The sequence below is a fragment of the Accipiter gentilis genome, chromosome Z (genome assembly GCF_929443795.1).
Source record: "Accipiter gentilis chromosome Z, bAccGen1.1, whole genome shotgun sequence".
In the NCBI taxonomy this organism is placed as follows: Eukaryota; Metazoa; Chordata; class Aves; order Accipitriformes; family Accipitridae; genus Astur; species Astur gentilis.
In genome coordinates, this window is record NC_064919.1 from 42765567 (window position 1) to 42779397 (window position 13831).

General features: G+C 39.3%; 1 protein-coding gene across 2 annotated transcripts in view; it reads right to left on the reverse strand.

The window, feature by feature from the left end:
* Positions 1-3998: 3998 nt before the first annotated feature.
* Positions 3999-13831, reverse strand: part of AOPEP (aminopeptidase O (putative)) — a 209431-nt gene continuing 199598 nt past the window's right edge. For both annotated transcript variants that reach the window (XM_049796253.1, XM_049796254.1), the window contains 3 exons: positions 12087-12173; positions 9242-9386; positions 3999-6256 (listed from right to left, as the gene is read on the reverse strand). In XM_049796253.1, coding sequence (XP_049652210.1) covers positions 9246-9386; positions 12087-12173 — 228 coding nt within the window. In that variant the 3' untranslated portion in view covers positions 3999-6256; positions 9242-9245. The remainder of the gene's footprint in view (positions 6257-9241; positions 9387-12086; positions 12174-13831) is intronic.

Here is a 13831-nt window from a genome sequence, read left to right on the forward strand (position 1 = left end):
GCCACTTAAACTGTAACGCTACTTCAGGACAGTTCTTCAAAATGTATTGTGCACTCTGGCAATCCACATGTATTTAAAGAAAATATGGAAAGGACTGCCACATGACATCCTGTTGTGGTGCCACTTTCACCATTTTCCTGTCAATTCCATTTTCTTTTGTGAATCTGAAAGACAGTTGGGTCTGATTTTTCAGACATTCAGAGACTAAGCTTCTCCTTTCTGACTGCACTGGGAGCAGTGGGTCCTCACCACCTCTGAAACACACCAGAAGCCCCAGTCTTTACTAACTGTGTTTCAAGACAGAGAGAGGCATAATTTGGGGGGATTTTGTTTCTTGCATGTTATAAAACTGTGGGTTTGGTGCTGGATGCTCTTGCTGCCCAATATAAATTATAATGCTAAAAATACACCAACTTTTAGCATCGATCTTCATTCTGTGGTGTAGAGCAATTGCTTTTCTCAGCATCAGGTCTATCCTACCTGGCATTACTTGATTTCAGTAAAAGAGAATCAGCTAGCTTAAGATGTAAGACTTTGGTCTTTCTTACTTTTTTTTGTAGTATGACTGCTTCCCAATTTCCCGCTCTTTCCTCCCATCTATCGAGTGGGAAACTTGTGCATTCCTGTGATTTGACTGGAGAAAGGGGAGGCAAGTGCTAGGGAGAAGTGGAGAAGCCGTATATAGTAACCATAAAATCTCAGTAGATGGGCTTACTTGTTCTTGCATAAAATGGACAACCTTGTGAGTGATTATTCATCTAACTCTTCATCTATGTAAAAAAAATATAAAAAGTCAGCATTTATGTCATGTAGTTGCATTTTTTTTACTATTCAAGCAAACAGAAATGATTTTTTCCCTCAACTAAAATGGGGAGCTTATTAAAAAGCCTTCTTATAGTCAAAAGGAACAGGAGGAACTAATAATGAGCTTAGGGCGTGATGGGCAGTTTCAGCACAAGTGGTGGCAATGACAAAATCTTAATGGCAGTATTGCAGAGTAATATTTCTGTATTACTGAAGGGAACAAAAGCGAGTTCAAAATGAATTATGCCATGACATAAGGAAGGTGGAATGAGGGAGGAGGGGGCTTACATTTTACATTAAGGCACAAGAAAAAGGAAGAGTACTTTTCAGATATGAAATTGAAAAAAATGGAATGAAATTTTAATTGGTCATGCTTGGCAGTTAAACAGGTGAGCTTTGGGCACACCGAGAGAGATGTAGAATGGAGTAAGATGGCTGCTGACACATGGGCATTTTTAGTTTTGTTCTGTTTGCAAGAGTTGACTGTAAGGGGGTACAGTTGTAAAGCAGATAGCTGTTACTACCAAATGTAAAAACAGCTGAAGAACAAAGTTAGATGATACTGTGATGTAACAACTTGAGGTTAACATGAGGCTAAAAGAAAATACACTTTTTTCTGTGTAGTAGATGATGACCACTGTCCTTTCAAGACAAAGCTGAAGTGAAATACATTATGATGCCAAACACCAGCTTCTCAAACTAGCCTGTTTAGATCTAGCAACGTCTAGTCAAGATGGCTGAGGATGACGCTAGTGGCAAAACAGACACCATTGGCTCATAAATAAAGTGCCCCAGAGTGAGTTTCAGCAGAGAGCCCCAGTGCTGAGACACCACTGCCAGCAAGCCCAGAGGAGAAGCCTGGAAGTACTCAGAGAAGCAGCATTTTTCAGAGACAGCTGAAGTGAGCTACATTAACTGAAGGTTGCAACGATGCCCAGCTGCTGCTCAGCAGGGCGTGAGGGGATAGCAAAGCCGTCATCTCTACAATGGGGGCAATAAGCAAAAACAGGCTTTTGCATGGTATTACTGTGGGCATTACTGCTGTTGGGGTACTGTGCTAATACAAAGTGATGCTCAGCTGATAATTCAGTTCCATTTCCTGATGCATAAATTATCATGAAAAAGCAAATCTTTACACAACTGTAATTTCTGCATGCCTTTAAATAACAGTTATAACAAATGCCTGTTCTTCTGGCAGCTATAAGCAGCAGGAATCAGGCCCTTAATTTTGTGCAGAAAATATGCCCTCAGTTTTACTCGCAGTAAATGGACAAATGCAGTTTATCTCCTAAGCACTGTGCAAATGTCTTAATTTCCTTACACACTGGCATATTTCACTGGCACAACTGTCAGCCTGCCAGCAAGGTAAGTTTTTAAAATAATTTTTCCAATATGTTGTGCCCACAGAAACAAGGGACCATATCTGTGTTAGTGTACACATTCACTTAAGTATTTATATGTGCCTAAACTCATTATACTTGTGGTGAAATTCCAGATGAGTCAGGCTCCTCTTTTTGGTTGCTTCCTTGTCCTTCCTTGCAATTAATTTTATTTTTTTTATTATATTTTTTTACTGCTACTCTGAGCATCTAGGATTGGGGACAAGAACAGAAATGCATTTGCATACCTGTTAAAATCTTTGCCTGTTATAGAAGATATCAAACCTGACTCATGAATGCTGGCAATTGTAGCACAAAGGTGGATATTTTATAGTTTTAAAAGACCACAAAAAATTTACTTTTAGATATTAAGAATTAGTGTCCTGCAGTAAGGTTTGCCGTGAATTAGAATAAGGTCTTGCGCTCAGTATGTGGGTTTATGTCAAATGGTAGTCCTACTATAGAATATAGCCCTACTATGAGAGGGCTTTGCCCAGAGGAAAGTACCATTATGTATTGGGCATATTATGATGGGCAACCCCATCCTGAAACGTGTAGGCTTTCCAGATATTTCCAGTCCAGTTTCTGCATGGAAAGAAATCAACTCAAAATGAGCAAAGCCTTTGGCATGTAATGGCATATTGTAACTTAGCTGCTTGTTCATTCTTACAAAGGTGCCATGGTTTCCTCCCCCATGCTTAAGGTATGCAGAGGATCCTACACCTGCAAATTCTAAGAAAACAGCTAAACTTTTCTGTAATAGAAAGAGCAGCTCTCAAGACTTTATGAGCTGTAGAGCTGAACTGGCTGGCTGCAGTACTCTGCATGATGATACATTATCATGGCCTAGCTCTATAGAACTTACTTACTTCTTTTGGCTTTGTAATATCCTTTTTCATAGTGCTTTTCATGTGTCAGAATTTCATATAGGCTCCTTATGTCTTGAGTCCTACTTGTTTCCTCAAGCTGCCTACTTGCTCAGGCTGCGTTTCTGGCTAGACCTGTTGTTTCCAGGCTAGACTTTCTCCTTCCCTCTTAAGTGCAAGGAATGGGCAATAAGGTACAGTTAATTCCCTTCTAAAGGAGAAAACACACAGCTAGCAGTAGCTGCAAACACTTCTTAGCAAAGCTGAAGACAGAAAAAAAAGCAGAGGAACTGCTGCCAGCAAAATGGTATGTTTTACCCCATGTTTGTAGCCGAAAGCATATGACCAGGAATGCAGCTCCTCTGAGGGGGCAAGGGACTTCCCTAGGCCACCCCCTCATTTATGGTGTGCCTTTACTGTGAAGAAGTGACCCAGTAAGTGGCACAGGAAAATAGGTGGTGAGCCTTGCCTCACTGTACGGATACAGTTTTAGCTTAATCTGACATTCATTTTTACAGTTAAAAGCTATGTCCAGACAAGTTTCAGTGAGATCCTAACCAGCTGTTGGATCAATGAAATGCGTGGGAGACAGTCCAGCCTTCTGCATCGGACTTTCTAATGCTATACAAAGTAAAACTACCACTGTGCTTGGAAAGGACTGTATTAAGGTATGGGAACAAAAAACAAACAAAATGCTTTATTTTATTCAGAGGCGGCTGACTATGAAACAGAAGTAGAATGAAATCTTAAGTAGGGCAAAGACAGACCTGCGTGAATGTCTGTGCTTGCCATAGCCACGTACATTGGTATGCAAATGTATGTTACCACTGAAGTCTTAGTTTTCACCTCCGAACAGACATTTGATGTTGTAATGTTTTTCCCACCTCCCCAAATGCCCGACTATACTTAAGAACAAACACCTTCTTAAACAACAACCAGGCAGTTTCACTGGATTTTATTGTGTTGACAGTCAAGTCCAGATAGAAGTATCATTTGATAAACCACCACTTCCAGTAATGATTTTAGTTACAATAAGTTTGGAAATGGATTTTTTGTTGTTGTTGTTTGCTTTTATTTACTATAATTAGAATCTACAACATCTTCCTCTCAGGAAGTTAATATGGAAACAGCTGTCTGGGGAGAATCTTGACTAAAATGAACAGTAACATTTGTTTGTTTGTTTATTTATTTATTCCTGCTAAGCTTTCAATAGAGCCTGCTAAAAACTTAAACAACACTTTGTGTGGTTCACTCCCAGAGCTTTTTACATGATTCAGAAGGATTTTAAACTAATGCTAATGCTTGTATCATGTTAATGAAGCTACTGTATAATACAGACAGAAGTCTCCTGTTCTCTCTTGCTTCTGATGAGCTATGGTGACAGTAACTATGTGAAGCCACCTTCAGCTTCCTTCTTGATCTGCAGCCTCACTCTATTTAGCAATGCTTGGACTAGCTATAAAAGGCCATACAAGCCCAGATACTGGGCCAGACCTGCCACCTGTTTGCCATTTTTTAGGTTGTTTTTGGTGTCCGTGTTTTATTTTCTGTTCATTTTCTCAGTTGCTACAATGCATGATGGATCACAAAATTGTTGTGAGGGAACTCAATGTTCAAGTTCATGTTCATGTTAATACTGCTGAGACAGACTGGAACAGCTGTCACAAGCAAAATAAACTACAGATGTGCTCAATATTAAAAAAAGGTAAGGTAAGTAAGTAGAGTGTTTTGAAAGAACAAAAATTCGGTGATATTTGCAAATGTGTGGAATGTCTTACCTACCATGTAGGGTTTTTTTAACAGTACTGGCTATGAGCAGGATTACAACATATTTAATTTCTGGGTGTCTTGTGCAAGAGCCTTATCCAGCTCTGGGTTCTTTCCCTTACACAATGGAAAAGGCAAAAACTAAGCTGGTTTCCTTTGCAGAAAAACCTGTGAAATGGAAATGAAGCGTACCTCTTTCATGAATGGGATGCCTTAATAACTACATCTGTGAGCACAACTACATTAGAAGTCATTGCGGTATCTCTGCGTGTTCTTGGACAATTTCCTAACTCTTGCTGCATTTGAAAGAAATTGCTGAGTGCCCCATAATTCAGGTATTGACACTGTGTGCCTGGAAAGGGGGAGGTCAAAAAATGTAGTGAGATAAAGAGGAACTGTTGTACTCATTGGACTGAAGTCACTGCTGAGGGAGGCTCTTACTTTGGATTCTGAGCACAAGAACTTTAAAAAAATATTAATTAACACATTTAATTTTTTTGTTAATATCCATTAACTGGTGACTTTCAGCTGCTTCTCTCCTACTGCAAAAGCAGAAATGGGGTCATTCTTGTTCCTAAGCTTGTAAATTAATGTTGAACCACTGTGTAATGGAAAGACTACACATACTTGAAAAAAGTATTTATTTTTACAAGAGTATTTGACGTAAAACAATAGTGTACAAAGTAAATATGTTCGCAAATTTTTGTGTTTTAAATTCTTAGTCTCTGAAAGGAACAGTTAAGCTGTCTTCTGATCAGTGGAGCAGTACTGTCCTAGGAAAGAAAAGCTACCGTTGATATATCACTGTGCAAAAGGAGCAGCACAGGGGCATAGAAGACATTTTCAGAAAATGGAAGGTCTGACATTTTTGGTAAAAGTTAACCTAAACAAGACAGAGAGAGAATGCTGATCTTTGTTTTCCTTCCGTCCCATCCCATCACCAAGATGATGGCTGGTCACTTTTCACACTTCCAATTAACCTCCCCAACCCCACCCCGCTAATTTTATACTAGCTTTTTAATTTGACATAGAATTTACAAATAAAATTTTAAGTACAGAATACAGTTTCATCTAATTTCAGACATTCCTAATGTTGGCCAAATTACTGGAGCACATAAAATCACTCAAATCAAGACTGCTTGGCATCTGCAAACTGGAATGATTGTACCACCAAAGAGCAAGGATAACCCCCAAATTTACTGTATTAAAGAACTACCTAAAGCCACAGTAATGTGTGTTCATGTGTAGTTTGTTTTGTGCGCATGCATTCTTGGTTATAGTGAGCCTCTGGAAGACATAAATATGAAGAGGTGAATGTTTCTGTCAGCTGATTGTTTTAGCGGTCACATAATCCTTCCTTTGATGTCTCGGGTCAATGAAATCCTAGTACCATCAGGATTTAGTAGGAGATATATTAAAAGAGTTTCTCTGTGATCTTTCCTGCAACGGAAACAGCAGTAAAAGTTATTATTCTGTCATGATAAAGAACTACCTGTGCATTCTTGATAGCCCCAGCTTTCCAAATGGAGTTATTTTTTAGGTTACCAGTAGACCATAACTGTGGTTACAGAGTTAACAATGATCTCTTTAGAATTCTAGAGCTACCACATCAAGGTATGGAGAAGACAGACAGGGAAGATCCACACTGCAAGCACGTTCTCTTGGATATTAGCAGCTTACTCTGAAAATAATGCTGGAGGTCAGTTACCACAGCAATACTCTGCAATGTGCTACGTATCCACGTACCTTCTTGTCTTAAGCCAACAGTTCTCTAGACAGTACTGAGGCAGCTTTTCCCCCTTAGGCTGTTTAGTGTTTAACTTCAGGACATCGTAATACGTGCTAATTCGGTTTTTGAGAGAAAACAGTAACGACATTTCTCAAAGGCTCTTAGAAAAGGTACATCTTTTTTTGCTCTAGGGCTCGACTCCTGTTCCTGCTGAACTGAGCCAGTGTGTAAAATCAGAACTGATATCAGCTCAGTAGGCACCGGAGGACGGGTCCATCGACAGCCTGGAACAACAGCAGCAGCCGTAAGTGGCAGCTCCAGTCGGAAACAACCATTTCCTGCAAACGACACACAGTGCTAAGCTACAACTGCAGAGAGATCATGACAGCATCCATTAAAGAGAAGACTGCGAAACAAAGCTTTACAGGCAACTCCAGTTTAAAGTCACAAACATTTATTTCCTCTGACCGTTAGAAAAGCATGGCAACAAAATTACCGTAGGCGATGCTTTACGTTTGCAGTCAGACCGAGAATTTAAGGAGCGCTGTTTGTTCTCATCTAAAACCAAGAGTCTTTGGTCCACCCCAAGTCAGCTCTGCTTATATCTTATCCTCGATATACTGCATCTCTCGCACAGGCACACATTGTAAACCTGCCCATTCAGCAGCAAGGTATCTCAGCCAGCAAACGCACTCTGCCCTGCGCAGGCTGACATTAAGCGGGGTCTCCTCTCCCCTTCTCTTCAGGTGCAGAACTTAGCCACTGTGAACAAAGAGGGAAACAATCACTGTTCACCAATCAGCTAAGCTCTGCACCTTGCCAGAGAGGTCTCCATCTTGGTATAGCTAATTATCTGATGAGAGTCTTCCGTGATGCATCTGCTGCTTTCCTGGGGTTTTTTTGGTTGTTTTTTTTTGTTTTTTTTTTTAATGGACGGAGAGGATTCCACGCTGTGCACGGATCGGATAGTTATGGTGAGTTTCCTACTAGCAGCTGCGGTCATGGCTGTGTGGTAATCCCTGGCAATGTGATTTTAATCTTAAGTCACAAATCATCATGCCAGGAACCCAAACAGCCACAACATTAAAAGAAAGCTGTGCAGTCACACAAGTGTTGTTCTCATAACAGTATCTTTAGATTTTATGCATTTCTAGTCTGTCTGAAAAGTCAAAGGGGCAATTCTAGCCTATTCCTGACACACACACCCCATGTAATTTTCCTGTGCTAGATACTTATGCGAGAAGCTTGTAGAACTTTGGGTGTTTATTTTATTATCGAAGGAAATATAGGAAGACAGTTCCTAGTACAGTAGTACCAGAACAAACTGCCATCTCCATGTTTCTGGCCTTCAGACACCTGAAGGCATCTACCATATTAAAAATTGTTGAACATCATAGCTCAAATTCCTGTGGGTCCTCAATAATTGGGAGCACACAAGTAAGTGTCTTAACCCTACCTGTTTTAGAAGGCAACCTTCCTACTCCATAACTGATATCCTGGCACTCTATCATCTGATCCACCTTTCCCAAAAAGTTTTCTTGGCAGGTACAGTTCTTGTCTATACAGAAGAACAACATGGCTATTCATAAACAAACTTGCTTTCATGGTATCTATCACCTGCTGTATTTCATATAAATGAAGTAAACACTACAAATTCAAGCAGAACTCGCTATCAAGTAGGGCTACATGTACAGGCTTGAACAGGAGAAAATCAAGATTTCTGCTCAGTACCAATTAGAAAATGATGATTTTGCTAAATGAGATGCCTGAATTTTGATACCACAGATCAACTGTAAAGTTATGTGAACAACCAAGGCAATCAATCTGTCAGATGAGTTATATCATTAAGCAAAAATCTGAGGTATGCTGTACTGGAAGAGACCTTCATACCAATCCTAATTGGCTATGTGTTAAATGTGCATGTACAGACACTGTGAGGTTACCTCCGGCTACTCAAATAGACTGAAAAATTGAGAATATCTTTGCAAATTACCAGTTTGCAGCCTGCAGCAATCTTTATTTCATGCATATTTCTTGCAATTCTGCTTCTTCTCTGCTGATTCCTGCCCATTAATTTCAGAAACAACCTAGATTATGTATGATATTACACAGCTTCTTCACGTTAAGGCTACTCTTCTTACCTCATAATCAGTCTTCGAAGGCCTCACTACACTTAACACAAAAACATTTGATTTATCAGCTTGTTTTCACATGATTCAGATTTGTTTCCAAGTGCATAGCTTCGTACTTCCACTGGTGGGCTCAGATGCTTTTCAAAGACTGTGCTGCCTATCAAGTCAACATGCAGCTTCATTAAACAGAAATGCTCCTTGCAGAATTGCAGTTTCTGTAAGCAGAGTGAAGAATACAGAATGGGAAACAACTGCAGGTGGAGCCTGGCCCTCTCTGGCCATTTGGACTTACAGTTGCCTCTTGTACAGTCCATTACAGAGTTTACAACAAAGCCATGCTCCATGCTCTCCAGCTAGTGCCTACATGTATCTAACTCACTGCTCCAGCAGCTGGGCTTAAAAAAAAAAGAAAAAAAAACCAGCAAGACATTTAACAAGAGTTACTTCTCAAGCTAAGCAGCCACAAGCTGTCTGGTATGCCAAAGTTTACTACATTTAGTGAGTTCTGCATATTCTTTCTGTATGAGGCAAAATCAGGACGTTTAATTTAAAAAGAAAAATCACCTCTTCAGAATAACATCTCTGCCACCACTTTGGCTGAGGACGTATCCATATGTTCTCGTGCTGCAGCAAAGCATTTATGTGCAAGTTCTTGTTGTTTTGCATCTTCATTCACCATTAATTCACCATAGAGATACACACCCATTGCCTGAAAGAGGAACATAACACACAGGCATCCTTCCACCAGTAATGACTAGTTAGCTGGTTTTCATTCCATTGACCTCCTAGTACTCATTTAATTAAAACCAAACCAAAACAAAAAAGACAATCCAAAACACAGAAAATACCATATCCTCTATAGCACCTACCCTTCTCTCCCAAAAAGTAGTTTTCTCTGGATCTCTTTAGCCTAAGGGTGGCTGTCTATATGTTGTATTGAGTGTATAAGACAAGGAAATGTTTTCTCACTCCGTTTTTCTTGCCACTTTTCAAGTTGAAATCTGTTTTCTTTTATCCACTTCCTGAAATATTTCCAAATGCCCCTTAAGAAAACAGTTTGTCCTTCCTTCAACAGGATACATGTTTTCTTTCCAATTGTGATGTTTGCGTGCACACACACACACACACACACACAAATAAGGAGGACATCAACCAAAACACTCCACTCTAAAATTCCCATATGGCAATTCCGTAACTGCACAACCAACTGAATGTGGACATGTGTGTGTTTCAGATTCCTCTCTTTACATCTGAGATACAGCTGAACATGCACAAATTCTGATTTGGGAAGAAGGCAGGCTTTTCCTAACTACTCATTCTGGACATAGCAGCTATCAAGAAAGGTAATGGGGCACCTGGGGGTGAGATCTGGGCCGCTTCAACAGCAGGTGGCAAATCACTGACTAACTTAACAGGAAACATATTAGGGATTGCCTTTTTTTTTCTGATGATACAAATTTTTTTCACCTAATTACAGGAATTCAGTTAAGCTGCACTTACCAAAATAGGATTATACACGTGACAAAATATTAGCAGCTTAGCACACTGACTTTTACAGTTGTACTTAATGTTTGGACAGTTGAGGAAAAATTTAGATAGCATTGAAAAAACCACAATTTTTAATACCATTCCTCACAATCTCCAGCATTGGGTGGTAAGCCGTAAAAAAAAATTAGCTTCAACAAGACTTAACAACGACTGAAATTAAAGGAAGAAGTCCCAAAGTGGCAGAAACCTGTCAGACTCTTCGCCAGTCTCCTGAGTGTGCTCTCTGCCATCCAGAGACCAAAGAACTCAGATTTCCAGGGTCTGCAGCTGCACCAGGGTCTGGCAGCCACACCAGGCATGCACACGGCCTTGGAGCTGGGCTCCAGTCACTTTCAAGAGAATTTCAAAATGTTGGAATTTTGTTACAAATAGGAATTACCTTCTCTAGCCAGTGTTAATAATTTCCCTCCAAGCCTAAACATTAACATGTGTAAACAGATTGGGTGTTTGTAGACCTGAAAAGGATTTAAATAGTCACATTTGCATTTTTCCCAGACTTTAAAAAAAGTCAAGTTTTTCGTGATCAGTAAGGACATGCAACTGCTCTGATTTGAGTTGTAATCACTCCAGAAGCTGGATGTGCCATAAACTGTATGCACTGCTGGAGTAAATGAAAGATATTGAAGATTACATTTAAAAAAGTTGCAAAAATTCTTTCCCTGCACTGAAGAAAATGTTAGTCTTTATTTGGCATAGTATCTGTTCCAAACATAATGCAATTCAGTATGTTTGGTTTTATGAACTCAAGGATTTCTGCCCCCCCCCACCCCAGGCTTCTGCTGGTGGTTATCACCATCCTTTCATAGGATTAAAATACACACAATATATATAACTCCTTATTTTCATAAATAATGTTGGGTTATGCTTTTTTTGGTTTTGTTTTTTTTTTTTTTTTAATAAAGAGCTTGCCAGGAAGTCTGGGGCCTGTTCATTGGCTGAGATATAAATAGGAGGTATACTTCAGAGCTGGAAGAAAGAGCACAAGAGACTGCAATAATTTTATTGTGCTGTTGTGACAAAACGTATTTGCCTGAAAGCACAAAAACCTCATTGGCTGTAAATAACTTTGTTCATTGTCAACATAAAAGGTAAAGACATGAATAGCTTGCCTAGACTTTGAAATATCTTGCAACATTTTCTATTTTTCACATACATTTAAAATATATAACACTCATCCTAAATATATAACAGTCATCCTAGGCAGTGAATGTCTTGATTTTATAGAGTTCATAATGAATAAAAATAAATATAAGTGAAATAGAAAGAATAAGGCAGAGGTACAATCAGAATTTTAAGTTCATAATGGCCTAAATTAAAAGTCATAGTAAAGACATCATGTATGGCTAGCCTTTTAAGACCTTCAAAATCGTCTGGTAGCATTTTCCTAACTGTGGAGAGCCCCACATTCTCTGGATGTGTATCAATGTGCTATGCTTCTCCCTCTGGACGTCATCTTGAAAACTGAAGTCACCACAGCACTGACTGCTTTGCACCTAGATCATATCTATATGCATTAACAGTCACAGCTAGACTTGCTTTTGTCATCCTGCAAAAGGAACCAATGCTGAGAAGTATCCTCCTAGCATCATTCCTACCTCTGTCTTGCATAAAATGAAAGGAGAGGAGGGAATATATCCTATTTCACCACTTACCAGAAAATTAGCATGCTTAGGTGGGCTGAACACCCATAAGTGGCTTCCTTAAAGTACAATGTTTAAGGGGCAAAAGAAGCAAAACCTGAATACGCATTCAGGTTTTTGACAAACAGCAGCAAGAAAATATATTAAAATAATTTTTTGTTTTCACTTTAAGGGTGTCAAAAAGCTGATTATTTTGAAAATGCTAATTAAATGTAACTGACCTGATCTTCTCTGAGAAATTTCTCAACATCTCCATAGCCAGGCACGTACTTGTGTTTAACAACAAGTTCACACCACCGATGACGAACCTTTGGGAAGAAAAGAAATATTAGGATAATTAGGAAAAAAAGAAACTGCATTGTATCTGTGTAAGTGTTGATAAACAATACGTCCCTAACCAGGTTGGTTTTGTTGTTGTTGTTGTTGGGTTTGGGTGGGTTGTATTTTTTTCCCCAGCAGCCAGGCAGATAGATAGATGCCTCTCAACACTAGTTGGTAAGCTGGGCAGAGGTGCATCGCTCTCTGCATGTAAGCCTGGGCTTTGGAAACTCAGAATGCCCAGAGACAAACTCCTGGTTCCACGTTGGTAAACTAACCCAGATCCAGGCACAGATCTCCAGCATCTTCACCTCCACTGTCTCCAGTCTTGACTTTTTTCCTTTAAGTTAGGCTAGAGGTTCTTTCTTTTATACTGTAGGGGGGTGGGGGCGAAGATTAGCACTGCAAACATCTGGAAGAGCCACAAGATGTAATTGATAATTTCCCCTATGTAAAGTGTATAATCTAAGTGATAAACAGGCTTAAATATAATTCTGTACCAATATTAAATCCATGCAAAAGGATGAGAGTTAGGTATAAAACCATGAAACAGGAAGCTTTCAGTTAAATGAAACACAGTTTTGCCACCACATCTTTGCCACTAATAGATTTTAAGCACCTTGCAAAGCATTTAAAATCCATCTACACTTAAAAAGCCAGGCTGTTCTATCAAATGCACCTTGACAAAACCTGTTACTAATGTACTGCAGTGAAAAGTATGGAAATTTTCAAGCAAATCACAATTGAAAAGTATTTTTAATTAAGTAGTGTGAACATGAACTACACCTGGATTTTTTTGATGTTGCCTTTAAATTTCTGATTTTGTTCTTAGCTGCTTTTATGGTGTAAGTGTCATCTTACTCTCCAGCAAGGCTTCCTCAATTGTAGGCAGTGATCAGCCTAACATTTATATTCCATTAGTGGCTCAGCACTGATCCTGAAGGAAAACAGTTAAGTGTAATAAAACCCTCCCACCATCCCAATCCTTCTGTTTCAGCCTTTGTTCTTACCATCTTTCAAAAGATAGGGCATGCAATAACAATCACCTTTCACAGTAAGAGTAAAATGTTAGCAGTTCTAATGTTTCAAAACTGAGTCCAAATTGTGCTCATATCAAGTAACTGAACACGAACCTTTTCCTGAATGATAGATTTACTGTTAACGTCAAGAATGGAAGGCAGAAAAGGAGGGGAAAAAAGTCACACTTAAGTATATTGTTGCTTTTGGAAATAAGGTATTTGGAAGTACTTTCCTTGTCATCCTAGTCCTTGCCAACTTTACAACTCAGGAAAAAATTTCACAGACTTATGTAATTAGATGTTAACCCTATTAGCATAATTAACAAATGATAAATGCTCACAGGTCCTGGAAAAGTCCTTTTTTGGTACCTGACACCTCTTTCCAGCTGGCCTTTTATATGAAATAGTGTGAACACAGCTTATGAATGAAATAAAATGCTGAGGGGTTTTGTGGCTGAGTGGATTTTGCGCTCACATCATGTAAGATACTGAACAGTTACAGCGCAATGCACGGTAGAGAATAAAAGCTGTCTCTTAAAGCTTTTTGCTGACAAAATAACAGCTGTTAAGATTCCTGCAAGTGGAACCAGAGCTAAATCTGCAAAAGTAAATACCTTTCCAAGATTCAA